Below are 27362 nucleotides of genomic sequence, written 5' to 3'. Positions count from 1 at the left end.
ATATACTAACTTCCACCTATGAGTGGAGTCATATTGAACTTCTGCCACTTTAAATGCTTTAAAAAAGAATATAGTACTTTAATTTCACAAGGAATACAATGCTGATTTCATATGTATGTGTGTGTGTGTTTACATACATATACGTATACTGCATTTTGAGAGGTTTCCTTCCATACCTTGTATCAACAAAGGATCTTAGTGAAATTGGTTGTGTTTGAGCCACATCTGGGCAAACGGGCCTCTCATTCCTCTCAGTTTAATAAGGGTTCATAGGAAAGTACCAAGAAAGACAAAAATTCTGTCTATTTTTTGGAAGAGTTCTTTAAAATGAACTGTTTGATATTCCACATTCATAGCATTCTGCTAAATCACTCAGTGCATACTCTGGTGTTAAAGTTAGTTGTGTAAAGTCTTTCTGACCTACAAAATTGAGGGGGGATCCATCATATTGAGGAGTTCAATAAAAATGTATTAAGTTAAAATTTTCTAATTGCTAAAGCCTGTGAGTAGCCAGCTTTCTTTCTTCCTGACTTAATCTGTGTACACGGAAAAATACTCCTGGACTCTTGGGTTTTTTGTTCGGTTTGTCTTCTATAATTCTTCAGGCATACTAATCCCCAGGTGTTAAAGAAATCTCAAACCCTAATACACACCACAGGCTTGACACACAAAAATCATTATCTTAACCTAGTTTTCTTCTCCTAAGTTGTCAAGAGGTGAGACCTCAAGTCTATAGACTTAGGTAAACCACTAGATTGCCTACCTGATGTATCACTTATGCAAAAAATCACGAGAGGAATAAATAACATGAGGCGAAGATTAGACACGCATCCGATGGCCTGTTCATAGATGAAACCGTGGAGAGAAGCTTCCCCAAATCTTAGTTCTGAATTAATTTTACTGCATGCTCATCCCCGCTCCCAAGCCCAGTATGTGTTTTAACCCAGGAAAGAAATGCAAACTTTTATTTGCTCAAGCAGAAAAAAGAAACCAAGAAGCCCCACGAAGACGAAGCTGACTTGGGAGTCCTGTTCTCTCCTTTTCCCACCGACAGATTTGCTCGGGCCCCGACGCCGGTTGGATCTGAGCCTCCCGGGGCCCGGGCAGGTTACACGAACATCCCTTTTCCCCACCGCTCCGCTAAGGACACGTGTACTTCCTGCCAAGCTAGACCTCAGGACCAGGAGCTGCATCCCGCCCCTCTCCTTCCAGGCCCCGCCCCGCCCACTGAGCCATCAGCCAATCGAGCCTCGATGCGTAGCCAGGCCCCGCCCCTCAGGCTCTGGCCCGCCGCCTTTGTTCTTCCCCGCTCCCACTCTCAGCCTGTGTGTTCCCAGCAAACCGAGTGGCAGCCGCTGATTGGTGGCCGCGACGCAGCCAATCAGAAGGGGGCACCTCACGTTAGCGCTCGGAGCTTTAAACGCGCGAGGCGCTGGGCGCGCGGAGGAGGCTGGGGAGGGGGCCGGCGCGGAGGGCGGTGCGGCGGAGCTCAGCCGCCCAGTGAGGCACACGCGGCCCGCGCTCGGGTCGGGCTGGGATTGGCCGGCCTGTGGCTTCCCCCGCCCCCAGCCAATCGCCGGCGAGGTCTTTCGGGGGGCTTTCTGTCCCTTCCTCCGGCTTGGCTCGCGAGCCCCGGGCCGGAGATCCCGATCGCCCAGCGGCCGCCGGCGCAGAGAGGCCGCGCCCCGCCCCTCCGCGATGAGGCCCCGGAAAGCCTGCCTGCTCCTGCTGCTCCTGGCGCTGGCGCAGCTGCTGGCCGTGGCGAGCGCCGGGGGGCCGGACGAAGGTGAGCGGCCGGGCGGCGGGCCGGGCCTGCGGGCTGCCGAGCGCCGCGCGGGGGTCGCGGGGGCGCGACCCGGCCGGTGGTGCCGGCGGAGCCCTCCGGAACTGGCGCCCGGCGCCAACTTGGGGGAGTCCACGGGCGTAGCGGTGGGCAGGGCCGCCGAGGAGATCCCGGGAGAGCGGGCTGTGGGGCCGGGCCTCTTAACGAGCTCCCCGCCACGGGGGCTCGGACGCGGGGAGGGTGCCGAGTGCCGCCTTTGCAACTGGCTGCTTCGCCGTGGTTCTGCTTAAATTTCTCTCGGGTCCAGGCGGACTGCCCGTCCCTGGGAAGGGGCGCTGGGGAACTGGTTACCATTTCCAGACGAACGCGCCCGGGGAGTGTGAAGGGAGAGGGGCCACTGCTTTCAAAACAGGTTTTAGAAAAGGGGCGAGGGTCTGGAGACCGCATCGGGAACTCTCTGGGGCAGCCGCGGGCAGCAAGCATTTTACTTCTTAAAGATGGGGTTTGTAGATAAATGACTCAAGGGTTCTGGTCTGAGGGAGAAAGGGATGGCTTGGTTTGCATCTTTTAGAAACCGGAGAGACCTTTGCTTCTGCGAGCATTTATTCAGCACCGACTCCGTGCCAGTCGCTGCGCTGGGTTCCGGGAGTAAAGGATGATGTGTGGCTCGGGCCCATCAAGTGCCCGCTCTAGTAGGAACATTAGACAGCTACTAGACATGGTTCCTGCATTTTTCTTGGAAATAAGCTAGCAATAAATGCGTAAGAGAACTTTGAAAATTAGAAGTCCTAGTCAAGAGAAGGCGGCTATTGCTGGAGAACAGGGCATCCCGTTGCTGGTCTTAATCTTCTTCCTCTCCGGCCTTTCTCCTGATGACTGGTTTTTTTTTTTTCCTATTGAGTTTGCTCCAATGTAAATAACCCCTTTTTTCTAATATTAGTTTGTAGGGGAAGTGTGAACTTTATACTCTTTCAGACGGATTGAGTAACTTATGTGCGAATCACTGATTCAGGAGCCTGTCCCCAAATAGAAGAGGAAGTAAAAACCGGCACTTGGTGAAAAGAACACCTGAAAGGAACTAGATAGCAGTGTAGCCCACACGTGTGTCTTGGGACCTTTATCTAAATCACCTGGTGCCTATTTAAATCTAGAGTCCCGAAATATACCCAAGCAGAATGCAGGAGGGAGCCCTGGAATCTGCATTTTAAAGATGTTCTTCATTGATTCATAGGCAGAATAAACTTTGGGAGGACCAGTGGGGATGGAGGGTAGTCTTTGGAATGTAGCCAGAAAGCAAAATAGCATTGTCTTGGTTTTGATCCAGTGATTCCATTTGGGGGGGATTTTTAAGACGCCTAGGAGAGTGGTAAAGTTGGGTGAACACCAAGGGCTATTAGGTCCAGTAAGTTTATCATTTGGGTCACAGGTCACCAATGCAGTGGAGGCCCTGGGAAGCATTTGCCTCTGGGGTGAGCTCAGGAACCTCTGGAGTTGTCATGGCCGTGGTTGGCCTCTGAGGGGCATCCTCTGGGGTGGGGTGGGGGTTCTAGTCCTCATCTTCACTTTCCCATCCCTGAGGGCATCCCTGGCCCTTTGCTTTGAACACCTATCACAGGGGCCGCCCTGGTGGCTCAGCGGTTAAGTTTGCACGTTCTGCTTCGGTGGCCCGGGGAGGGGGGATTCACCGGTTCGGATCCCGGGTGCGGACATGGTGCCGCTTGGTAAGCCGTGCTATGGTAGGCATCGCACATGTAGAGTAGAGGAACATGGGCACAGATGTTAGCTCAGGGCCAGTCTTCTTCAGCAAAAAGAGGAGGATTGGCAGCAGTTAGCTCAGGGCTAATCTTCCTCAAAAAGAAAAACAAAAACAAAAATACCTATCACAGGTAACAAGTCCTGTGGATTTATTTAGGGGCCACACTTCCCTCCACCCCAGAAGTTCCAAGTCTTTGGGCTGTTTTGTTTTGCTTGCCTCTCTTACATTTTAGATTCAAACAGCACAGTGGTGTCTGAGTTTCTAAATGCTGCCCCCGCCCCCCACAACATGGTTCCTAAATAGAGCTTAAGCTCTGATGGTGTAAGCCACAGGATGCAGGCTTTCCATGTCTCAGATGAGAAGTCACTTGTCCTCTGCACATCTTTCCAGCCAGAGTAGTAAAGGAAAATGTTTTGGTGCTGGTTGTTGCCTCCTTTTATTTGGGATTGGTTTAGATTTGAAAGTAAGTGGAAATTCACTTGGGTGTAGTGCTAAGGACCTGCCCATCTCTTTTCATTCCTGAGAAGTAATTATCAAACGATTCCCCCTAAAACTTAGGGTATATTGGGAAGAAACTCTGATGCGACAATACAGCATAGCAGGTGAGTGGTCAGGACCCTCCACTGAGCAGCTTTGTTATCCTTGAGCGGGTGACGAAAGCTCTGTGCACCTCAGTTTCTTCATCTGTACAGTGCGTGTAATGTGTTCCCCTCAAGGGGTGAGGTGGTATGTTTAGGAGCTCAGCACAGTGCCTGGCGCATAATGAATGTCGGCTGTAATAAAGTTAGATCTGGAGTTAATTTCTTTGTTTAATGTAAACATTCAGTATTGACCTAGTGGTAGAGTTTTTCCAGCTCTTACGGGCACTTTGTGGGGGTGAAGAGTGGCCAGCTGAGGAGGTAGAGGGAGGGCATCCTGAAGGAGCTGCCTGCATCCAGGCTGGGCAGGGATCCACTGCTGGGAATGGACAGGGCCTGCAGTGACCTGGTTGGAGGAGCGGCCCCACATTTCAGGAGTGGCCCTTACATGTGGGCTAAGCAATGTAGAAAAGCTGCGAGAGCCTTCCCAGGCCTCACGCTGAGGAGGATGGCACCCTTCCAGAAGGTGCTGGAAGGCTTTGGATATGTTTCTGTCCCAGAATGTCCAACTTTAAAAGTGAAACTGAGTGAAGAGTGGTCTCCCCATTAAAATGTGGGATGTTTTCCGGGTAGGGATGTGTGGGTGTCTAGTGAATAGGAATACAGAGCCCACACCTTCTCACATTGCAGAGGAACCATCCCAGGGTTATCTGCGTGTCGGGGAGGAATGGAAAGGAGGGGCCCCACCTTAATGCAGATGAGAATCCTTAATTACGTAGGGGAATGTTCTGTCATTTTCTTTGTTATCCTTAAAAATATAAAATGAAAATCTTTTTTTTTTAAAGTAGCAAGAAATGAGCTCACTCTTAGGAACTCTGTCCCATGGTAACTCACGGACACCCATTTAATCAGGAGACCCCATCACTAGTGGTGGTCACAGACGCTTCGGGCTGAGCACAGAGCTCAGAGCATCTTTGCTTTTCTCTTCTGTAAAGTTCGCCTTATCCCCGTGCGTTGAGCGGATCGCCAAGTCCCTGTTTCTGCCCTAGCTTGAAGAGCGGATTAGGTCCCCAGTGCTTTCTTTTCAGCCTCCGTCCAGTCTTTCCATCTGCCTGCAGGTAAATTTGATTCTCATACTGGACAGAGCAGCCGGGCAGTGAGAGTGGATATGCACGGCCCGCGAGCCCTGCCAAACTGCCCTCAGCAGGCCTTCCAGACCGTGTGAGCATCCGTGTCCCGGGCAGCACATGTGGTTCCTCCTAGGCTCCCCGGGTTTGCAGCCCCCATGCAGCTCACTTTGGGTAGGACCTTCAAGTGAGGGGTGGTCAGACTAGCCTTTTGGAAGGCCATTGTGACTAGCGTCCCACAGGCCTGCTTAGGTAAGCTCAGTACTTGTCCTGCAGTATTCCTGGAAATACCTGGAACCCCTAGCCAGCCAGGGTGAAACTCAAGTTCCCAAGAGCCATTAGGTCAGGACCTGAGTGTAGAGTGTCGGCTGCCAGTCACCAGTGGAAGGGGATTCAGTGTGATGTGAGTGTAAAGAGACAAGCTTAGGCCATCAGCCTAAGAGGTGGAGATGGGGCCTGAGCCCAGGGGTCTCCCTCAGGTCCTGTCCTCTACACACCCCAGGAGCCTGGTTCTTACCACTCTCCCCAAGCCCTCTTGATGCTGCCTGATGACAGTGCTGGGGGCCTGGGGCCTCTGCAGGTCTGTCCACCCCAGAGGGTTCCTGCTGTGGAGGAAGGAGGTGGTGAGGTGACCGTGGAAGTGGGGATGTTGGAGAGCTGTGGCCCAGAGTGCAAAGGTGGGGAGGGGCGACAGGGCAGGGAGGGAACTTGCCCCAAGAAATATGGGCATTTGCTTGGTTTGTACTTCTCAAATTGGTTTCTATTTGGATTTTAGAGCTGTTCTTCCCAACCCCCCCCCCCCCTCCAAGGAACTTAAACTTTAAGTTGGAGAGCGGAGAGAGGAATGTGAAAGTCAGGAAAAAGCAGTGGGATGTTTAAAGGGACACAGTTGAGGAAAGTGTGGCTCCGTGGGGAGGAGGTGGGTTTTTGGTTTGCTTTTTGTAATTAGTTTGCAGATTGGGTTGATCTTAACGATAATGAACAAAACGGCCACCCCACCCAGACCAGTTCCCTGGCTTGTCCAGCAGCTGCAGAGGCGCCACTGGATTAGTTGGGGCGGGGCTCAGATTGGACAAGTCCCAGGGGTTCCAGGATCCCAAGGGCAGGTTTTCAAGCCCCAACCTCACCCTCAGTCCCAGATAGCTGTAACTCTCAGAGTTGGTTTATCTCCTGGGGAGCACCTCCAAAAATGACTACTTGGCCCCTTGAAACATCCTGCCTCGGGAGTTAATGAAATCGTGCACTTCTGCATGCCCATGTGACAGTAGCTGGAGAGCCTAGTTAACACAAGTGCGGTCCCACAATTCCTTGCATCTGTAGTTGGGCAAAAAGGTCATTTGAACCTTGGTAATAAGATGTACTCGGATTCTTGCATTCTGGGAAGAGAACTTTGCTCCCAGACAGGGCATCCTGCACAGGTGTAATTTGTTGTATATTCTTGATGCATGTTGACCTGTAAATCCCTAAAATTCTTCATGGGATAACGCCCACCCTGGAGATTACTCAGGGCTGACTTTATAAGCAAAACGTAATTCCCCATCCTCTTCCCTTCATACTTCGAACTTTCTCTGAAGGATAATGAACTTCTGGGGCTGTTTTTTATGCATATGAGGTAAAATGCCATCCCCTTTTCAGAAGTGGAAATCGTATTCCGTCCTCGAGAATGAAAAGAGATCAAGTACTTATTTCCGGTTTGTACTGTTTTGGGAATCAGACAGTCGTTCGGTCACGGGAGATTGAAGGAGGCCCTGCCTCTGGAAAGCATAGAGGGTGAGCGAGAGGAGGCATGTCCCTAAAGTTAGCCTTGCCCTTGAGCACAGATGTGGGGGAACCACAAAATGAGGAGCTCCTCACATGCCAGGCGTGGGCTGCGGGTAGAGGAGCCTGTGCTGCGGGGGCGAGGCCCGGAGAGACTGCAGAGGGGCGGTGCCGAGGACTGGATCAGACCTCCGGCAGGAGGTGGGGAGGAGAGGCTGACGTTGGGGTTCTCTGAGTCTGGGCAGGAGGCATGCACAGCAAGCCCCAGGGGGCTACGTCTGGAGAGGGGGCCAGTCCTGCCCTGCGAGTCCTGCTGGGGCATATAGCCTTTAAATTCTAGTCCTCTTGTTTTCAGATATCTCTTAACCATCCCCTCCCTTCAAATGAAATCTTAAGAGGCCACCCAGTGTGCAAATTTAGAGCATAATTTCTGGGATGGGGGAGGCCTGATGTCACCACCTCTTCTCCTGGTGGCCCCCAGGAACCACTTAGTACTTATGACACCTTTTGAGGGTTTGGGGTTCTAGGGAGGTTTCTGAGGAGGAGAGTCACCAGTTCTCTAACCAGTCTGGATGTTTTCCACTCAGATTCTTCTGATAAGGAGGATGCCCTTGAGGAGGAAGATGAGGAGGAGGACGATGACGATGAGGAAGAGGAGGATGACTTGGAAGTTAAGGAAGAAAATGGTGTCTTAGTCCTAAAAGACGCAAACTTTGATAACTTTGTGGCTGACAAAGACACAGTGCTACTGGAGTTTTACGCTCCATGGTGAGGACCCACATTCTGCTTTAGTCGGCTGGATGGACCAGGGGTTTCTCTGTGCTCGCATGCTTGACCTCTCAAAGAGTCATCCAGATTTGGCAGGGTGGGAGTGTCTGCGTGCAGGAATTTGGCCCCTTGGTTCAGGAACGCCAGGAGCACAGCATTCCGCAAGTGCATCGAGCATCCAATGAGCCAGCCCTCAGGGACCGCAGTCTCACTTGTTTCAGACTCTAGTAGTTTAAAATATGAATATGTCCCCTGATAGTTACAGCTCAGGCGGGGGGACCTTTAACAAGTTGTGATGACTTGGAGAACTGTGTCAGTGACAGACATGTCCCTTGTTACAGATTCTGCCCCCTACCCATCTCATGGCCACCCCACCTCCCTCCTCCTGCCAGTGGTCAGGCCGGTTGCCCAGTGCAGGCTTGGCCTGCGGCGTGGTTTCCAGTTAGGAAAGGCACACAGACCCTGGGGGAAGCAGAGCCGGGTGCCCCACTTCTTTTCTGGTCTCTCACCCTCACGGTGTGGCACCTTTCAGCGCGTGCGCCTTTCCCTCACCTCTCTTCTGCTGGGTTTTGTTCTTTTTTGGGGGGGGCGGGGTGGAGGGAGAAGATTAGCCCTGATCTAACATCTGCCGCCAATCCTCCTCTTTTTGCTGAGCAAGACTGGCCCTGAGCTAACATCCGTGCCCATCTTCCTCTGCTTTATATGTGGGACGCCTGCCACAGCATGGCTTGCCAAGTGGTGCCATGTCCACACCCGGAATCCCAACCGGCAAACCCTGGGCTGCCGAAGCGGAACGTGTGCAAACTTAACCACTGTGCCAGTGGGCCAGCCCCATTTTGTTCGTTTTAAATCTCACAATCCCTTCTTTTCTTTTTTCTTCCTCCTGCCCTCCCTGGTTGACTTTGGAGACAAAATAGTCAAGATATACTTATGTCATTTGTCCAGTGCCTGCTGTTCAAGCATGGTACAGGGTGTCTTGCATAAAATATCTAAATAGTCCTTTGAACAGGTCTGTGCCATTATATTCCTATCTTATAGATCACCAGTTCTCAAACTTTTTGGTCTTAGGACCCCTTGACACTGGAAAATTGAGGACCCCAAATAGCTTTTTATGTGGGTCATGTTTATCAGTATTAACCATTAAACTGAGAAATAAAAAAGTATTAATTCATTTTTAAATCACAATAACCCATTGCGTGTTAATGTCAGCATGCTGCCATCATTGTCGTTCATGGAGCCTCTGGACAGCTCCAGTGTACGCTTCTGAGAGAATGAGTGAAAAAGACAGAAAACGTCTTTTGTAGAGAGTTCTCACCACACAGACCCCCTGAAAGGGATCCCTGGGCCCAACTTTGAGAAACTTACAGATGGAAACCCTGGGGTTTGGAGATGTTAGAAGTCTGCCCAAGGCAGAGCTGGGATTCAGACCTCTATCTGATGTCCAGCTGCCTTGGCCTTCCTGTTGTGTTACATTGTGTCTCTCCTCTTAACTGGAAACATTTCTGGTCCTAATGCCACCGTTTTTTTGTGCATTGCTGGATTTAAGTCTCCTTAAGTTAACCTGCTGCTGCTTCCCTAAATCTAATTCTTAGGTGCGGACATTGCAAGCAGTTTGCTCCGGAATATGAAAAAATTGCCAGTACTTTGAAGGAGAATGATCCTCCCATTCCTGTCGCTAAGATCGATGCGACCTCGGAGTCGGCACTGGCGAGCAGGTTTGGTGTGAGTGGCTACCCGACCCTCAAGATCCTTAAGAAGGGGCAGGCTGTCGACTACGAGGGCTCCAGGACCCAGGAAGGTGAGTGGTACCTGAGCTGTTGGAGGAAGCTGGGGCCAGGACTCTCCTCCTGGAACGGAAAGTGAGGGGAGGGAGAATTTGGATAATAGAAAGGAAGACAAGTTGAGGGGACTAGGAGTGACCCCTGGGAGCTCCAGCTTCTGGGAATGTTTGAGGTAACTACGATCAAAATGAACTCGTCCTTGGGTAGGGGGATACCTTCCCATTTAAGACCATGAAACTCAGGGTCTAGAGCAGATGTGTTAAGAAATGACATAAGAGGCCAGGGTTCTTGGTGCTGTTCTAGAGCAGTGGTTCTTAATGTTTACCTTGCATCAGAGTCACCTGAAGGGCTTGTGGAGACAGATGGCTGAGCCCCATCCCCAGAGTTCTGATTCAGTAAGTCTCAGGTCAGGATCAGTAATTTGCATTTCTTATGAGCGAAGCTTCTTAAGTCCAAGGCTTGCCAAGGCTGCCATTCCAGAGCCCTGCATTGAGAACCAGTAGTGTGGGACCCAGATGGTTCTCTAAAAGTAGGCCTAATGGATCCCTGCCTGGCTCACATTAGGCACTAAATAAATTTTTTTTTCTTTTACTTTTTTTTTTTTTAAATTGAGTTATTGATAGGTTACGATCTTGTGAAATTTCAATTGTACATTAATGTTTGTCAGTCATGTTGTAGGTGCACCACTTCACCCTTTGTGCCCACCCTCCACCCCACCTAGGCACTAAATAAATTTTATTAAATGAATGAACAAATAAAATTGTGGCATCTTTTGCATATCTCTTAATCACTGAGAAAAAAATTACTCGATGCTCCATTTTCCATTCCCAGTGTGGCATAGTGAGAACAGCACTGCACAGGGTTTGGGTCTTTATAGCTGTGAAATAGCGCTGTGTCCTGGACAAGGGCCTTCCCCTTGCCAGGCCTCGGGTTCCCCATCCTCAAAACATGAGGTCACTCGGACTTGGTCCCCAAGTTTCCTTTGAGTTGGTGCAAGAGTCTGTCCTGTGATCCTCTGAGCGCTGGAACCGTTGTGGGTACGTGAAGAAGACATGATCACGACCATTAATACTTTCACATTGTATTTGTTGACTAGATAATGTGGTTTGGAATTCAAAGAGGTGGATAATCAATAGTCTTTCCACGCTGGCCCCACCCAGCTCCCCTCCAGTAAGGCGGCTGGTATAACACGCTTCTCCTGTGCCCTTCATGGATACTTTGTACACATCAAAGCAGATACATCTATGTGTATAATTTTCACACAATTATTAGCATATCTTAAACACCATCTGCACCTTCATGATTTTACTTAACAAATTTGTTGTAGCTGTATCAGTACATAAGGAACTTAATCTAAAAACATGCTGAAAGTTTACTGTTTAAAAGTAAATAGGCCTGTATATTTGGAGGTCTGTGCTCAACCTTTGACCTCTAGGGATGTGACCCCATTTGGAATCTTGAGAGCAGTACTGGCCAAAGTGGGCTCCTCGGGCAGTCGGCCCCCCAAGTGTGTGTTAACAAATGGGCCTGTTCCGCGTTCGCTGACTCGGCGTCGGGCGTGGGCTGGGGCGGGCACCTGACCTGTGGGTGCCGTGGAGGTGCTGCTGGTGCTCGCTTCGTCTGAAAGCTTGTCATTCTCAGGCATGGTTCTCAGACCTGGCTCCTTGGGTTCCACTGCAAAAAAGGGGACGTTTTTAAAAGTTTGCCACCACTGCTCCTAAGAACCACTTGGAAAGTGCTTTGTGAGAGTATGTTCTGTGTCCTGCTCCCACCATTGATTCCTGCTCTGGGGACCAAAGCCACAAATGGACCTTCTTCTCATGGCTTCCCAGGTGATGCTGGTGCAACTCAAGCCATGGGGGAGCTGCTCCTCTTGTCGTTTTTCTCCATTTTCACATGCATTTTACCATGATGAAATATGCTGGTGCTAAGTGTGCATGAGTGAATGCGTATATATTTGCACATGCAGAGGGGAGGCCCCCAAGACTATTGCCGGGCCTGTGTGGTCCAGACACTGGGAGGTGCCCCCTCGGGGTTCACTTGCAGTTAGTACCGTGGTCCGTAAGAACGGAGTCTCGCCCATCAGGTTGGTTGTGGTCCGTAGAGAAGTGTGCAGGTTTGTGCAAGGCAGTGGACCTTCTGACTCCTACCTGTGGCCTCAGAACTGCAGAGTGGCCCTGGCTAGAGATGCTATTGGACTTCAGGAACTCAAATGTTCCCTCTTCTCCTGTGTCATTTCCCCCCCACCCCCGCCCTTTTCTCTCTTCGCCCCTCCCCACCTGCCTCTGGAGTGAGGTGAGTGCCCACCGGCTTTGGGTCTGCCTATGCTCAGTCTTTTTGGTTTTCTTTCAGAAATTGTTGCCAAGGTCAAAGAGATCTCCCAGCCTAACTGGACACCTCCCCCAGAAGTCACGCTTGTGCTGACTAAAGACAACTTCGATGAAGTGGTGAACGATGCAGACATCATTCTTGTGGAGTTTTATGCCCCATGGTAAGATGGTGTTGCTCTCACATTATTCGGATTTTGATCGGCCCTGTACTGTGCGCGGTACCCTAGCAGGCACTGGGCGGGCGTGTCAGAGGCAGACCCCCTGCACGAGGCAGAGGTGGCTGAAAACCAAGGTGTGCAAAGGGTGGAGTGGAGCTGCTCAGTGTCCGGGCAGGGGTGGGTGGTCCTGTGCAGTCTTCTCCCATGGCATAGGATGAGGCTAAACAGAGGCCAGGAGTGTCGAGCAGAGTGAAGCCCACGTGTCCACGTAAGGGGGCTGCCGGGTGATCCCGGGCCCCTCAAGGCTGGAGGACACCACTGTGCACCAGGCCTGTGTCTGCCTAGATCACCTTTGTCACTGCACACCTGCTAGTGCGGGGGAAGTGTCGCTGTGAAAGCACTCTGACAGCCATGACTCGCAGTGGGAGCTGGCGCTGTTTGCTGTCCTGCAAGGCATTGAAGTGCTGCTCTGGAAGTTTGTCCGGCCGTGATAAGGAGGAAAGGGCAGAGCTGCCGCAACAGCAGGTGGGGTGGTGGCAGCTGGCCGCCTCGTGCTGCCTGTCCCAGACTGTAGTCGGGGCCTTGCTGCCTCCCTCCCGAGGTGTTTGAACCATGGTTTCATCTGTCTTCATCTTTGCTCATCGCTGTTCCAGAGTGAATCTTGGAAGATGACCCCCAGCCTTGCTTCACTCCTGAGACGTGTCCCCTTCTCACGCCGGAGCCTCTGGTTTCCACAGCTGTCCTGCCGTCTGTCCCTCTGCTCACCTGTCTCCTTTGGCCTCTTGTGCTCCCAGATCCTCCATTACAACCTGTGCCTCTTGATGCTGCCCAGCCTCTCCACAACCCCCAATCTCAGACTTTAGCTCTGGGAGGAGATAAGCAGCAGAGAGCCTGGCTGGTGGGGGCCCCGCCTCCACTTGCCCCCAAAAGAGCCCTTGTTTGTTTGGGTGCAGTGGCCCCAGGACATGGTTAGGATTGGAGAAGACGTAATCCCTTAACCCAAGCTTATGGCCCACTCCCTGCCAGAAAATAGGAGCCCCCAGTGCTGCAGAGGAGTCAGGCCAGTCCCTTAGCGTTTGTGAGGGATGTGGCTGCATGACCGCCACATACACAGGTATCATAGCCAGTTCTGGCAGTCAGATAATGAGTGATGACAGAGCTTGTCGAAGAGGGGAAAGCAGAAATTATTGGAATGGAACATTCAGGAGAAGGAATCCGAAGGACCAAGGTGGGGTGAGGGCAGGACCGGGGGAAGGAAGAGGCCAAAAAGAAAGGCAGTGGCAGACAGTGACTACTCCTTGAGCGCGGCTTAGGGGCAGAGGTGTTGCTGTTTGAGGAGGGAAGGAGACCTGAGCAGTTGGAGTAGACAGAGCCGGGCAAAGCAGGCTGTTTTCAAGGGAGATGTGCCTGTGGCTGGTGGTCCAGGAGGCTGTCAGCCTTCCCGAGGAACAGCCCCAGGGGCCGTTTATTATCTTGGTGAATTCACCATGGATCAGCTAGTGGTTCTGATTCTTGAGCAGGCTTGGTGTTTGTCAGGATGGGCGGCGTAGACCAGAATCGGGAATATGACCATGGGGCAAACAGGCGTGACCCCAGGTGGCGTGTGCTCTGTGACAAAGCCCCAAAGCTCTGGATCCTGCCGCAGAAGACGCTGTGCTTGGTCGTCCTTGGGCCTGCACACGGGAGAAGGAAGGGAACGCTATGGTGCATGTGGGGGGCGGGTAGGCCTGTGGCGCCCTTGCAGCCCTCCTCCGAGGTTTTTGCTTCAAGAGGGGCCCGTTGTGGGGCCGGGGGGTGTTGAAGGAAGAGCAGCAGCACTGTGACGCCTCGCTGCGTGGGCCCATTGTGGAGCATAAACGTGTGACACCCTGAGCTGGGTCAGCGGGCCACTTCTTCACATTGGTGCTCAGTACGTGCCTCGAGTGCAGATTCTTCCTCTTTCTAATACGGCAGGGGAACAGTTATCCTTTTACCTGCGAATGGTGTGCATATTCCAGGAGGCAGCCTTTAGTTCACCTGGGGGTCCTGAGGACCTTGACTAGACAGGGTTTTGTTTTTGCTCAGTACTGAAGCCCCCGGCTTGCCATGCCAGGCTGGATGTGGTCCACAGGCTCTTGTTGGACAGAGGCATTCTAGGTTGTCTCTGTTCCAAAGTCTCTGGACTCATGCCTCCTCCTGCCCTGGTTGGTTGGTGTCAGTGAGGGTTTGTCATCGCTATTCCATCTGTCCTCCATGCTTTCGTTATGTTAGGACTTTAGTCCACTGTCCCTCGCCTCACGCCTCCTTTAACAGGCTAGTGTCAACTTCCTACCTGTCCCTCGTGTCCCAGATCTACTGTCACATCCTGTATGAAGCCATCCTCCTTATCTATCCCAACTCTCCAACCAAGAAAATCTCCCCTTTTAGGACATTGTCTGTCTTGGCCTTTCTTCTGTCTTACCCCACACCCCAGTCACACTCCTGTCTGCACCTGTGTTGCCTGTGAGCGTGTGTACACACACACACACCCCGTGTGACTGCCACAGGAGGAAGCGATGTCATGCTGGCCTCTCCAGGGGACTGGCTCAGCGCCCTCACCTAGGAGACATTCAGAGCTTGGCTGGATCTAAGCAAATTGCTCAGGAATGCAAGTTGGATCTTTTCCTCATTTAGCTGCGAGGCTGTGTCCATGCTGGAACAGCCCCTGACAGAACTGGCTTCCTCTTGCAGGTGTGGACACTGCAAGAAACTGGCCCCCGAGTATGAGAAGGCCGCCAAGGAGCTGAGCAAGCGCTCTCCCCCAATCCCCTTGGCGAAGGTTGATGCCACTGCAGAAACAGACCTGGCCAAGAGGTTCGATGTCTCTGGCTACCCCACCCTGAAAATCTTCCGCAAGGGAAAGCCTTTTGATTACAATGGCCCACGGGAAAAATACGGTACAGTGGCTTCTTCCTCCTACCTTGGCGGGAAGGGGAGGCTCCCTGGCTGATGTGGGCAGCGGGCAGAGCCGCAGCAGAGCGCCCTGGAACCCTGGGCCCCTCCTCAAGTGAACCTCTGCTCCCAGGGATCATTGACTACATGATCGAGCAGTCTGGGCCGCCTTCCAAGGAGATTCAGGCCCTGAAGCAGGTCCAGGAGTTCCTGAAGGATGGAGATGATGTCATCATCATTGGGGTCTTTAAGGCAGAGAGTGACCCAGCCTACCAGCAGTACCAGGATGCTGGTAAGTAGTGGCTCTCTGGGCTGGAGAAAATGCATGCGTCCTGGCCATCTGTCTGAGGTTGCTGGGGAGTCTGCTGCTTCTGCATAAAACTCCTGGGCTTGGGGCCGGCCTAGTGGTGCAGCGGTTAAGTTCACACGTTCTGCTTTGGTGGCCCGTGATCTGCCAGTTTGGATCCCGGGTGTGGACATGGCACCGCTTGGCAAGCCGTGGTGTGGTAGATGTCCCACATATAAAGTAGAGGAAGATGGGCACGGATGTTAGCTCAGGCCAGTCTTCCTCAGCAAAAAGAGGAGAATTGGTGGCAGATGTTAGCTCAGGGCTAATCTTCCTCAAAAACAAAACAAAACAAAACCCTGGGGCGTTGATTTAGGGGATGGCTTGATGGCAGAACTGAGATGGCATCAGTGGGAACATGCTTTCCTTTCTGGGGTTGAGGTTGGAGGTTAGTTCCCTGTGGCCTTGATTACCTATGGGCGATATGATCTCGTACTAAATAGCTGCGCCATCTCCCTTCTGGCCTCTGAGAGGAGGGGAGGTCATCCAAGTTCATTGTCTACCTTCTTCCCCTTCCCAGAGCCCCTCTGCAAGGGGAGGGTCTTGACCAGAAAGCTCTGAATCAGACCCAGGTTGGAGTCCTGGCTCTGGCACTTCTTAGCACTGTGACCACAGGCAGTGGCTTGATCACTCTGGCGTTCTCACGTCCAGCATGATGATCTTTTCTTCGTTGAGAGGTGGTTAGGTTAATTGAGTATGTATGTAAGTGTAATGTAATGTAATGTAAATGAATGTAAATAAAGCGCCTAGCCAAGTGCCTGGTAATCCTAAGTACCCAGTGAATGCTGGTTTAGCTCGTCTGAGAAGTGACATTGTGATGAACAGCTGTCAGTAGTGGTGTTCTTTGGGGGCAGGGGTCCTTGCCGTCCTGGGGGCCCTGGGTTATGAGTGGGAGATGGCTATTTGAGGAACACTCAGGGTCCTCTTCATCCTTATCAGCTCCTTCCTAGCGCCCTCCTCCCTCACCCCGTGGTCACACGTACCTTCGCTCAGTTTCCTACTTCAAAGTGGTAATTATAATCTGTTCAATGCACTGCTGGCCACTTTGTGCTAATGTCTGCACTACACAGTAACAATTGTGCGTATGTCAGATGCAGATTTGCGTGGTGACACTTATGGTAGAGCTAAATTCCATTCCCCTGTCCAACATGAGACCTGAGGGCCTTCCTCCGTCTTTATTGATTAGGTAACCTTGTCATCCACTGGTAACCAGTCAGGAAGAAGCTTGAGGGGGCCTGTCCAGGGCCATGTCCGGGTGCAAGTCTCACGCTGTGTGGATGTAAATCCCCGGGGGTCCGTGTTAGGATGCAGGATCGGGTGCAGTAGGGCCGGGTGGGCCTGGGTACTGCCCGTGCTTCGGGTCTGGGCACCACACTTCGCGTGTGCCTCCCACGTGGCTTGGTCGGTCGGGTTAGGCAGCAGGCAGGGGTGAGAGTCACTGGGCCTGGTATGCCCGCCCGTTCACTGTGGACTGCGTGGAAGGAGCCAGAGACGGCCCTAGGGGTGCGAGTCCGTCTATGAGAGGCTGTGAACGTGGTGGGTAATGAAGGTCTTGAGGCGATTGACCCATGGCCAGCTGATGACAAATGCCTGGGGCATGTGGAGGTTCAGAACAGGAGTGGGAGACTGGCCTGCGAGTGAGTGCCTTCTGGAGGGGCCGCCTTATTTAATCTTCACGGCGCTCTGTGACGTGGACTCTCATGTTTCCACAGAGGAGGGACTGAGGCATGGGGAGGTGAATAGCTAACATGCCTGAAGTCACACAGTGAGGTCAAAATTATGCTTTGAATCCAAGTCTGTCTGATTCCGAAAGCCATAAGCTTGTCCAGGCCACTCCCTACCTCCCCCAAAACAGGTGGTGTACTGTCTTAGCCGTGTGTTCCTGTAACCCAGTTGGGAGGCCTGCCTGCAGGGGTGGGGTGGCACCTCTGGGGTCTCACCCAGTGTGTGGATCGCACACTCAGCTCAGGATGGGTCTGCATGCCTCAGCAAGGCCAGAGCGGAGGGACTGAGTGCGTTCGCCAGGGGGATCTAGGGCAGGGGTGCCCTCGGCCAGATCGGGCCCCACCCGGTTTTCTAAGTGTCATTGGAGCGCAGCCCCACGTGCTGCTTTACGCATTGTGTAGCTGCTTTCACACTGCGGCACAGAGTTGAGTGGTTGGGACGGTGCGGCCTGCAGAGCTGGGGATGTTTACTGTCTGATATTTATTGATGCTTTCCAGAAAGTTTGCTAGTCCCTGTTTTAGCGTATCCTCAGTCAGTGTGGGGTTTCATCTTGGGAGTTTTTAAATAAAAGTGTCCATACAGCAAAAGAATGGCAGCCCACAGACAGGCTGCCCACCAACTCTAGGAGGAGAGGTGGCCCCCCTGGGGAGGGTGCGATGCTCACTCGTTCTTGTGACAGACGCTGTCTGAGGTTAATGTGCTTCTCAGCACTGGAGGCGGCAGTTGACCGTAGCTCCTGGCAAATTAGCTCTAAGTTCTTCTGTGAACATTCAGTTTGTAGGTTTTTGTTTTGCTTTGTTTTGTACAAATTCCAGTGTAGAGTATTTAAAGCATTACATCTTTACCAAGTTTTAAAATCCAAACTCCCTTCAAGCATTTAGGCTCTAGTGGTGCCCGCACAGCATTCTCCATGGTAATTACACTGTTTTTAGGGCATTTGCTTTGGCTGAGAATGGATAATGAGTTAAACCTAGGTCGTGCAATCAACTTAATAAATTGTATCTTGATCCCTCTGTTAATTTCTCAGCTAACAACCTGAGAGAAGACTACAAATTCCACCACACTTTCAGCACTGAAATAGCGAAGTTCTTGAAAGTCTCCCCCGGGAAGTTGGTCGTGATGCAGCCTGAGAAATTCCAATCCAAATACGAGCCCAGGAGCAATGTGCTGGACATCCAGGTGAGTGCAGGCTCTCCGCACCGGCCAGGCCACAACGCCAGCGCCTCCAAAGTGCCAGCCCTTGGGCGTCCGACTGTCATGAAGACGCCGGCAGAGCCACTGCTGGGGTTTTAAAGCATGGAGATTTTGCTCCGGGCTTCAGGCACGTAGGGTCTGGAGTGCCTTCCGCGGCCCCTGGTGAGGGCGTAGGTTCCTGGAAGGCTGAGGATGGGAACACAGCCAGCAGGGTGGCCCGTGGTTTATTGGAGAGACTGGGGGGCTCCCACACACCTGGTGGGTCTTGGGGCAAAGTCCTGGCAGAGCTCTGCCCACTTTTGCAGAGAGTTGCTGCCACTCTTCCTGTGTCCTGGCAGGCAGCACCGCCCCTCCCGTAGGTGCCCCCCACGCTGTGGGTCTTGCCTGCATCTCTGCTGTTGCTCCTGCCAGGACATGCTGCTTGCTCAGAGGTCTGCCTCATTTGCCAATAGGCTGCAGAGCCATGGCCAGCCTCTCTGTTCACTGGATGAAGCTGTGGAGCATGGCACATGGGTTTGGCCTTCTTTTCTCTCCACCCTCATCTTCCTGAAGGGTGTGACACTCTCACCTTCAGAAGGGCAGAGGGAGTTCCTAGTCCGGCATGAGCCTGGATCCACAGGAGCCCGTGCTTCAGTGAATAGATCTCCAGATTTGAAAGAAACCTTAGATCTCAAGTGCAAAGTTTTTGTTTGGTGGAGACTGGATGCAGAGAAATGAGCTGTCTCAACCTGAGTCCCACAGCCGCTTAGGAGCAGACCGAGGGGAAAATACAGGTGTCCTTGTTCCTGGGCAAGCACTGCTCCCGGGGTGCCATGACCGGCTCCGTTTGGGCCAGAGCTCACAGGACCTGGAGGAGGTGGTGCCTGTCGGAGGGCAGGGCAGGGTGAGCTGCGCCTCCTCACTTGAGTCCTCTGGGCGTGCAGCGCAGAGAGCAGCCATGCCCCTGCTGATGTGTTCTTGTGACCAGGGAACACAGCGTGGCCCTGGAGAGACCGCCCTAAGCTTTCTGAGCCCGGGTCTTTAGTGCCCTCGCCCCTTCTCAGAGTCTCCCATGCGTCCCCGTCTGTCTGCTGCTGCTCAGGCTCGGGGCCCCTCGCCTCTGCCCTGGATGTATGGTGGCTGCCGTATCTCCTCTCCTCCAGCTTCTCTTCTTTCATCCTCAGATACTGACGCGGGGTCCAAAGAGGGACCCAGATGAGCTTGGGGGGCTGCAGACCTTGGGAAGTCTGGCAAGTTCTGTGTGGTATGCAGGTTCCCAGGAAAAGGGGGTCTGTAGCTTTCAATAGATTCTTGAAGGGGTCCTTGACCCCAAAAAGGTTAAGAGTCACACAGTCTAGACTATTATACATCCCTACCACTTTACTCTTTTTTAAATTTTAGGGGCTGGCCTGGTGGCCAAGTGGTTAAGTTCGCACGCTCGGCTCCGGCGGCCCAGGGTTTCGCCAGTGCAGATCCTGGGCACAGACGTGGCACCGCTCATCAGGCCACTTTGAGGCAGCGTCCCATATGCCACAACTAGGAGGACACACAACTAAAATATACAGCTATGTACTGGGGGGATTTAGGGAGAAAAAGCAGGAAAAAAAAATTTTAAATAGATGGATATTATTTATATGCCACCTTTGTTCCAAAAATTGTTTAAGGCTGCTTTGTAAAAATTCACACAACACAGTAAATGCAACTTAAAACAAAGTGGATTTAGCAGTGAGGATACAGAGAAGACCGGGTAAGATAGCTGAGAGGAAGCCGAGTATCGAGTCTGCACATGCAGCACTGCTGAGAGATGAGGAGTCAGTCTGCCTGCAGGACATGGGGAGGCGGCCCTGGCCTGAGTTCACACTGAGGCCCCAGGATGTGAGTGCTCGGCTCTGGAGCAGGTGTGCCCTGGTGTCACTCCACCTTACCCTGGAGTCCGCCTCCTGAGTGACGTTCAGTCCTGAGCTGTCAGTGCCACCTGGCCCCCTGCAGCCCTCCTTGTTCACGTTTCCAGCACTTTCCTCCCTTCCTCCCCCACCCAGTGCCCTGGGACCAGACCCTCTGCACCTTGTCTCCTGCCTCATTCCTGCCGCTTCCCTCGTTGGAGTGCCTCCTGCTCCCTCCCAGCTGGCAAGTCCTGCCCGTCCTCCAGTGCCACACAGGGCCTTCTCCCTGACTGTACCATCCAGATGGGACATGGGCCCTGGGGGAAGAGGCAGTGGTCATCCACTCTTTCCTAGCTGTACGAAGTAGGGCGAGCAGCTTAACCGTGGACATCAGTTCCCTCACCTGTAAAGTGAGACAGCAGTGTCCACCTCTGGTGTTGAGGCTGGGGTCTGGAGGGCCTGGCTCAAGTCCTGACTTAGTGGGAGCCCTTGGGAGCCCTCTGTGTCCAGGGCATTCTGCCTGTCCCGCAGGGCAGTCATCCCACCTCTGCTGACAGCCTGAGCTCTGTGTCCCCGAGCAACTGCCACCACGTCCAGCCGGTCACAGATGCTGCGTAAATGTCAGGGTTGGCTTCATTTCACTTGGAAAACACCTGGAAAGCCTCATGAGCCAGCCTTAAGAGCCACCATTGTTGAGCCTGACCAAGGACAACTGCCTGGGGTCCAGACCCAGCTGAGCTTCCTGCACCGCAGCCTTCCAGCTCCATCTCGGGAGGGGTGGCCTCCGGTGGGGCAGTGTCCCCAGCTGCATGGCTCTGTCCGGCTCTGTCTGGCCCCACATTCCTCCCCAAGGCCACCTCGTGTTTTGGTGTCGGGGGTAGAGAGTGTGGTTTCTCAAGGCAGAACGCAAAGCCTCAGTGGCTCCTTAAGCGGTGTACACTCGGGGCTCCCTTACCTCCCTGTGCTGCGATCTTGTAAAACATCCCTGATGGGGCCGCTGTGAGCATCAGCTGAGGGGAAGATGGAACGTGCCACTCAGGTCAGCCACGTTAACAGCTGCTGTCATCCGCAGCCAGGCCTTCTTCCAGCAGTTTCTGATTGACCTTGACAGTGAGCCCAGCCCTAGGGGAAAGGGTTACTGGGCATCTGCAGTTGCCTGGGAAGCTCACTTCAGGTTCTCTGGAGGAGAAGGAGCCCTAAAAGACAGCAGGGAATTACTGGGGTGTGCTCGAGTGGGGCAAGCCCGGAGCGTCTCCTCCTGTGCCATGTCCCTTCAGAGAAGATGTCTGTACTCATTAACAGTGACAGTGAAAGGTGGGAGTGTTTTGTTGGGCGCTCCTCACCTGTCCCCTCTTTGAGGCAGGGCTCCACGGAGGGATCAGCCATCAAGGACCACGTGTTGAAGCACTCCTTGCCCCTGGTGGGCCACCGCAAGACCTCCAACGACGCCAAGCGGTACACCCGGCGCCCCCTGGTGGTCGTCTACTACAGTGTGGACTTCGGCTTTGATTACAGAGCTGGTGAGGGACCCCCAGGGCCTGTCTGGCGGGTGGGACACTGGGAATCCTGCCCCCAGACCCTTGTGGTTTGGTGGCTGGGTGTGTTTTTTATTTACACCTCAGGGTCGTTTTCCATTTGTGCTGTGTAGCTAGCCTTTTCCTTCCATTTTGAGTAGGAGGGGAGCTTAGAGTAGAGACCAGCACCCTCTTGGAGATGAGGCAGCTGAGAGTTGGAGATGGTCGGAGGCTGCAGAGCTAGGACTAGACCAGCCCCGACTCCCAGGCAGGCGGGGCTTGTGTCACTGGGCACAGACCCCCATCACAAAGGTGGCATTTTTTAGAAATGCTTATCTCTAATTGAGGCTTGAGCCTTGTCAGAGGATATGAGCGACAGAATCTTGAAAGTGACCTCTTCGGCTGAGCCAAGACTGGAGCTGCTTCCCTGCTCAGCTCAGCCCTGGTCCCGTTTCAGCCACTCAGTTTTGGCGGAACAAAGTCCTGGAGGTGGCCAAGGACTTCCCCGAGTACACCTTTGCTGTGGCTGACGAGGACGACTTTGCCACGGAGGTGAAGGACCTGGGGCTCAGCGAGAGCGGGGAGGACGTCAACGCAGCCATCCTGGACGAGAGCGGCCGCAAGTTTGCCATGGAGCCTGACGAGTTTGACTCTGACACCCTCCGCGAGTTTGTCACAGCTTTCAAAAAAGGTGAGCGACAGCCAGGCCTCCCCTCGGGGCCCCCTCTGCTTCCTCTCCGCAGGGGGCTGGGCAGGCACGACACCTGGCCCCCCAGGTTTTCCTCCTGGATGTGAGGGACGGGAGGGTAGAGACGGAGGATCTCCATCCTTTGCTGTCTCTTTTTTTTTTTTAATAGAAAGATGACAGGTGTCTTAGAAATTTCAAGAAGGCTAATTTTTAAAATATTTAAAGTAGAACAGGCTCCTGGACTTTAGAAATAAATTGTGTGTGTAGAAAACTTGCTACGGGGCTGTACACAGAATGTTTTTTCCATCTGGTTGAGCGCATGGTCCCAGTTCCCCAGTGCTGGCAGGTGGTGGCCGTTGTCTCGCTGTCTGCCAGGATGCTCAGTGCTTCTCCCCACTGTGGCTTTCTGGGCCCCGGGTGCCGGCTCTCCCAGCAAGCCCTCTGCACCGGCAGCATCTCTCTTGTGACAGCCTCACTGAACAGGACCCAGAGGCCCAACACAGCCGGGTGAGGCCCACCTGCACCCTCTCTGGCCTTTGCTGGGACCGGGAAAGTGGAAGATTTGAGGAAACCATAGAGAGAATTACGTTGCCTGTTGTTGGGGGTGGGGTTTTGGAGACAAGGCCTTGCCCGGCCCTGGGAGCGTTTGACTTGCCCCATCCTCCTCCACATCAGGTGGGCCTCACTGCCTGGTCCAGTCGGAGCCACCAGGGTCCCAGACCTTCTCAGCACTCATGCCCCTCCCCTGCTTGCTTTCCTTGGCAGGAAAATTGAAGCCGGTCATCAAATCCCAGCCGGTGCCCAAGAACAACAAGGGGCCTGTCAAGGTCGTGGTGGGGAAGACCTTTGACTCCATCGTGATGGACCCCAAGAAGGACGTCCTCATTGAGTTCTACGCGCCCTGGTGTGGGCACTGCAAGCAGCTGGAGCCCGTGTACACTGCCCTAGGCAAGAAGTACAAGAGCCACAAGAATCTGGTCATTGCCAAGATGGATGCCACTGCCAACGACGTCACCAATGACCGCTACAAAGTGGAGGGCTTCCCCACCATCTATTTTGCCCCCAGTGGGGACAAAAAGAACCCAATTAAATTTGAGGACGGGGACAGAGATCTGGAGCATTTGAGCAAGTTTATAGAAGAACATGCCACAAAACTGAGTAGGACCAGGGAAGAACTTTGAAGGCCATGGGGTCTGCGGAGGGCGGGAGGGACCAGGGACATTGTAGCTTCCAGCAGCCAGCGCTAGAACCCCAGCGAGCCACCCAGCTGATGGGTTAGCGCAAGGGCACTATCTCTTTGGGTTTTTGTTTCTTTTTCTAAAAAATTTTTTATACCCTGATATTTCACTTCATGCTCTGAATACTGAATAGATAAGAATGACTCAATAGATTAGTCCAGATTTTTACAGAGGATATATCTATTTTTATCATTATTTGGGGTTTGATTTTTTTTTTAACCTTCCACTTTCTTTAATATATTTCTTCAAAGCAGATAAATTGAATCTCTTCTGTGTGAATTGTTTTTTATTTAAAATTTTAAAAAAAACCTTTGCCAAATCATGTTGATTTTTGCCTTTTATTTTATCATTGTCTGAGGAATTAGTAGGTGAAGAAGATTTGACTGTTGATGTGCTTTAGCTTTTGTTGCTTTCTGTTGTGGCACCAAGTGAGAACTGTCGCCAAGCCCCTACCCAAGGATGACATTTCAGCCCGATCTCTGAGTCACACCTGGTCCAGAGAGAAGCACCATCTCTGTGCAGGACTGGGCATCGCCGTGCCTTCTCTTTTCAAACCAAGGACTGCAGGGTGAGGAGCGTTTCTCAGGTCTCCTAGACCCTTCGAGTCAGGTTCCAAGGCTCATTCATGGAGAGAGCCACCCACCTGTGGCAGGCAGCCTCGCTTCTTCAGAGTCAACATTGCCGGAGGAGAGATGACCTAGGCACAGGTGGATACTTGAGGGTCATGGAAAAGATAGGGAAGGCTGTCATGATGGAATAAAGAAATTATTGAAAATTAACCTGCCCAGCTGTGTCAGAGAACATCCGCTCCGCCCCAGAGCCTTGGTTGAGTTGAAGATGGAGAGGCTGAGCTGGGCCGGGTGAGGAGGACGCTCTGTCCTGCAGAATGCAAGTCACCTCACCCAACCCCTGAACGTCCGCGCAGTGGGGTGTCATCCTGACCTAGCTGGGGGGCATCCGTGTCTCAGCTCTTGGTTGTGTGGAGGTGGGCAGTGGCACATTCTGTTGGGATAGGGTAGGGATAGAGGACAAGGAGCCTGCCCTGAGCACTTCTGGGGGCTGGAGGAGGGGATAGGACAGGGCGAGAAGCTGGCCCAGCCCTCACTCAGGTTCTGGGGGATTTGTGTGATGTCCGTTGCATTCCAAGAGTTGCTTCACCGAGATGTGCCGCCTCCCCCTCCCCTCCCCCGCCACTCACTCCTAGTTTTGATTGAAAGAAAAGTGCTGAGGTTGAAGTTTCTTGAGCTGGTGGCAGTTCTTTCAGCAGTGACTGGTGTGGGTGTGGCAGGGGTTGGGTGGGGGGCAGGAAGCAGGTGTCACGGGAAGGGGCAGCGTAGGTGGGTCTTTCCAAATGATCTGCTTTAAAGTTGAGTCTGGCCAAGGTGGACTGGGAATTATGGGTGGGCGATGGTGTCTGGTAAGTTCTCAGAATCTCCAGTGTGACAAAGTCTCCTACACCCTCAGTGTCCTCTTCCATCAGGAGGACACGTGGGCCTCCCCCTCAGGGACTTGATCTCAGAAAGCTCACAGGAGTAAGTGGGTGTGGGGCTTGAAGGTGTTTTCTACAACCGAGAGGCATGCTCCTCCAGCACCACCTGGAGAACAAAGTGGTTCCTCCCCTGGGGCCTCCAGTCTAGTCAGGGAGACATCACACACACACACGTACACACACAAACCCACCCCCCAGGAGGAAGAGACCTGGGCACCAGGAGAGAGTAACAGCATGGCTTTCTTTGAACTGAGATGACCTGGAAAGCCCCTCTTTCTGAAGCGACATCTGAGCTGAGACCCAAGGATGGGTTGGCTTGAACCCGCAAAGGATAGGACTAAGTCTGGCTTCTCAGTGTAGTTCCAGGACCTGCAGCTCTGTCACTCCCTGGGCGTTTGTCAGAAATGCGGAGTCGCAAGCTGCGCCCCAGACCTGCTAAATCAGAATCCGCGCTTTAGGAAGATCCCTGGAGATTCATAAGCACATTGGAGTTTGAGAAACACCAGACAAAGGCCCTGAGGCAGAAGTCAAAGTGTATCCTCTTCTGAAATAATCTGGAAACCAGGTTGCCCAAGAGAGTATCTTACCTGAGTTAACTCCTCCTATATTGACTATGAAAAGCAGACCCCCTACCTCTGTGGAAGAATTTACCCCAGACTGATTAGGGAGCTTGTAGACAGGTAAAGCAGACAGGCAGCAAATCGATTCCAGTCTGGTGTGGACACAGCCGTGGTGACAAGTGCAGGGGTGTGGAGGCTGGAGCAGCCCTTTGGAGAGGCTGACCTGGGAGCCAAAGGAGGAGGGGGGAGGGGTACACTTTCCAAGGCATAGCAGATGCAAGGGGACGGAGGCATCCGACTGCGGGGTAACTGGAAAACCACAGAGGGAAGCAGTGGAGGTGAGAGGTGGGAGTTGAGGCTGGAAGAGGTAGGGCCAGATGTGCGGTCCTTTTGCAGTAAGTCAAGAATTTGACCTTATTCAAGAACTTTGTGAGGAACCATTGATGGTTTTAAGCAGGGAAGTGACATGGTCAGGTTGAGATTTTTACAATACCAGTTAACACTTGGGACCTTAGCAAAAGCCAGACCCTGTGTTCAGGAGTTTGCCGGGTTATCCCGTTCAAGTGATCTGTGGGGCGAGAACTACTGTGTTCATTTTACAGCTGAAGAAAGGAGTGGGGAGGGGTCAGCCAGCCCCAGGGCAGGTGTCTGCAAATGCAGAGCTGCGGTTTGGACGCAGGCCCCTCAGTCCCTGTCCTGTTGCCTCTCCCTTGTAGAAAACCCAGTCTGGCCGCAGGGGTGTGAGGGGCCGGCTGCATTTTGAGTATTAAATGGGCTCCAGCAGGCTAAAGGGGCGGGGTCTCCAGGACTCGGGCTAATGGGAAAGTGAGGGTGGGTGAGTGGACCTGAGAAGTCTGGTATGACATCCAGGTTTCTGAATTGAGTTTTTGTTATCAATTATGAAACTTCTCAAGCATACAAAAAATGTAAAGAAAAGTATAACCAACGCCCTAAACTCATCAGCCACCTACAACAGTTAGCAAAATTTTGATACATTTTCTGTATCTGTCTGTCCTCCCTTCTTTAATGACGCATCCAAGACATGTCGTTACCGCCCTGCATACTTGAGTATGCGTTTTCCTGCAGAACCGCAGTGCCTTGTCACCCCTACCAAAATAAACAGTCATTCACCTCGGACCCAGTCTGTAGTCAGATTTCCCTAGCTCTCTCAAAAGTGTCTTTCTATAGTTGATCAGTGAGCGGTGCCTGCCCTTGGGCTTTGTCTCCAGTCCTGCTCCAGAGTGGCTCCTGTCAGCTCTTCTTTCCGCCAACAGCTTGACCCACTGCAGACACAACGACAAGGGACCAGTTGGATAGGTAGAGTTGTGTTTTGTACACGCATGAGGAACGTCCAGTTGTCGCCACCTCGGTGGTGTGTCCAGGGGGGATACCGAGACCTGGAGAGACTGAGTGCAGAACACAGCACCAGATCTTACCAGACTGATAATAGGTGCCATCGACTGGGTGTCCACTAGGTATCAGGGACCTGGTGTATGTTATTAATCAAAGCTTTAATCCAAACTGGCTACTGTTTAGCTGTGTGTCTTTGGGCAAGTTACTTAGCTCCTCTTGGAGCTTATTTCCCCATCTCTAAGGTGAAGACACAGGCCTCTGCAGGGTATTAGTAAGGATCTGATGTGATAACGTGGGCCCGGGGTTTAGCCTTGTTCCTGGCATGTGGTCCTCACCGGGGTGCAGTGGCCGTCGCTCCAGGTTGCAGAGGGAGCAGCTGAGTCCCAGGCTTGCAGTTGTGCTTGAGGAAGGCGCAGCCGCTCTTCTAAGTGGTCATCTTGCAGC

At 52.7% G+C, this 27362-nt stretch overlaps 1 protein-coding gene across 1 annotated transcript; it reads left to right on the top strand.

Annotated features, from left to right (window-relative positions):
• Positions 1-1289: 1289 nt before the first annotated feature.
• On the top strand, positions 1290-24295 carry PDIA4 (protein disulfide isomerase family A member 4). The gene is made up of 10 exons (XM_023639904.2): positions 1290-1786; positions 7590-7770; positions 9363-9568; positions 11904-12042; positions 14749-14954; positions 15083-15241; positions 18048-18199; positions 21440-21596; positions 22048-22281; positions 23044-24295. Exons 1-10 carry the CDS (start codon positions 1699-1701, stop codon positions 23457-23459), a joined length of 1938 nt encoding a protein of 645 aa, XP_023495672.1. The 5' UTR covers positions 1290-1698; the 3' UTR covers positions 23460-24295.
• The last annotated feature ends 3067 nt before the right edge of the window (positions 24296-27362 follow it).

This window comes from Equus caballus, chromosome 4, assembly GCF_041296265.1.
Source record: "Equus caballus isolate H_3958 breed thoroughbred chromosome 4, TB-T2T, whole genome shotgun sequence".
NCBI lineage: Eukaryota > Metazoa > Chordata > Mammalia > Perissodactyla > Equidae > Equus > Equus caballus.
Note: the sequence above shows the minus strand (reverse complement) of the source record. Positions and strands in the feature narration are given on the sequence as shown.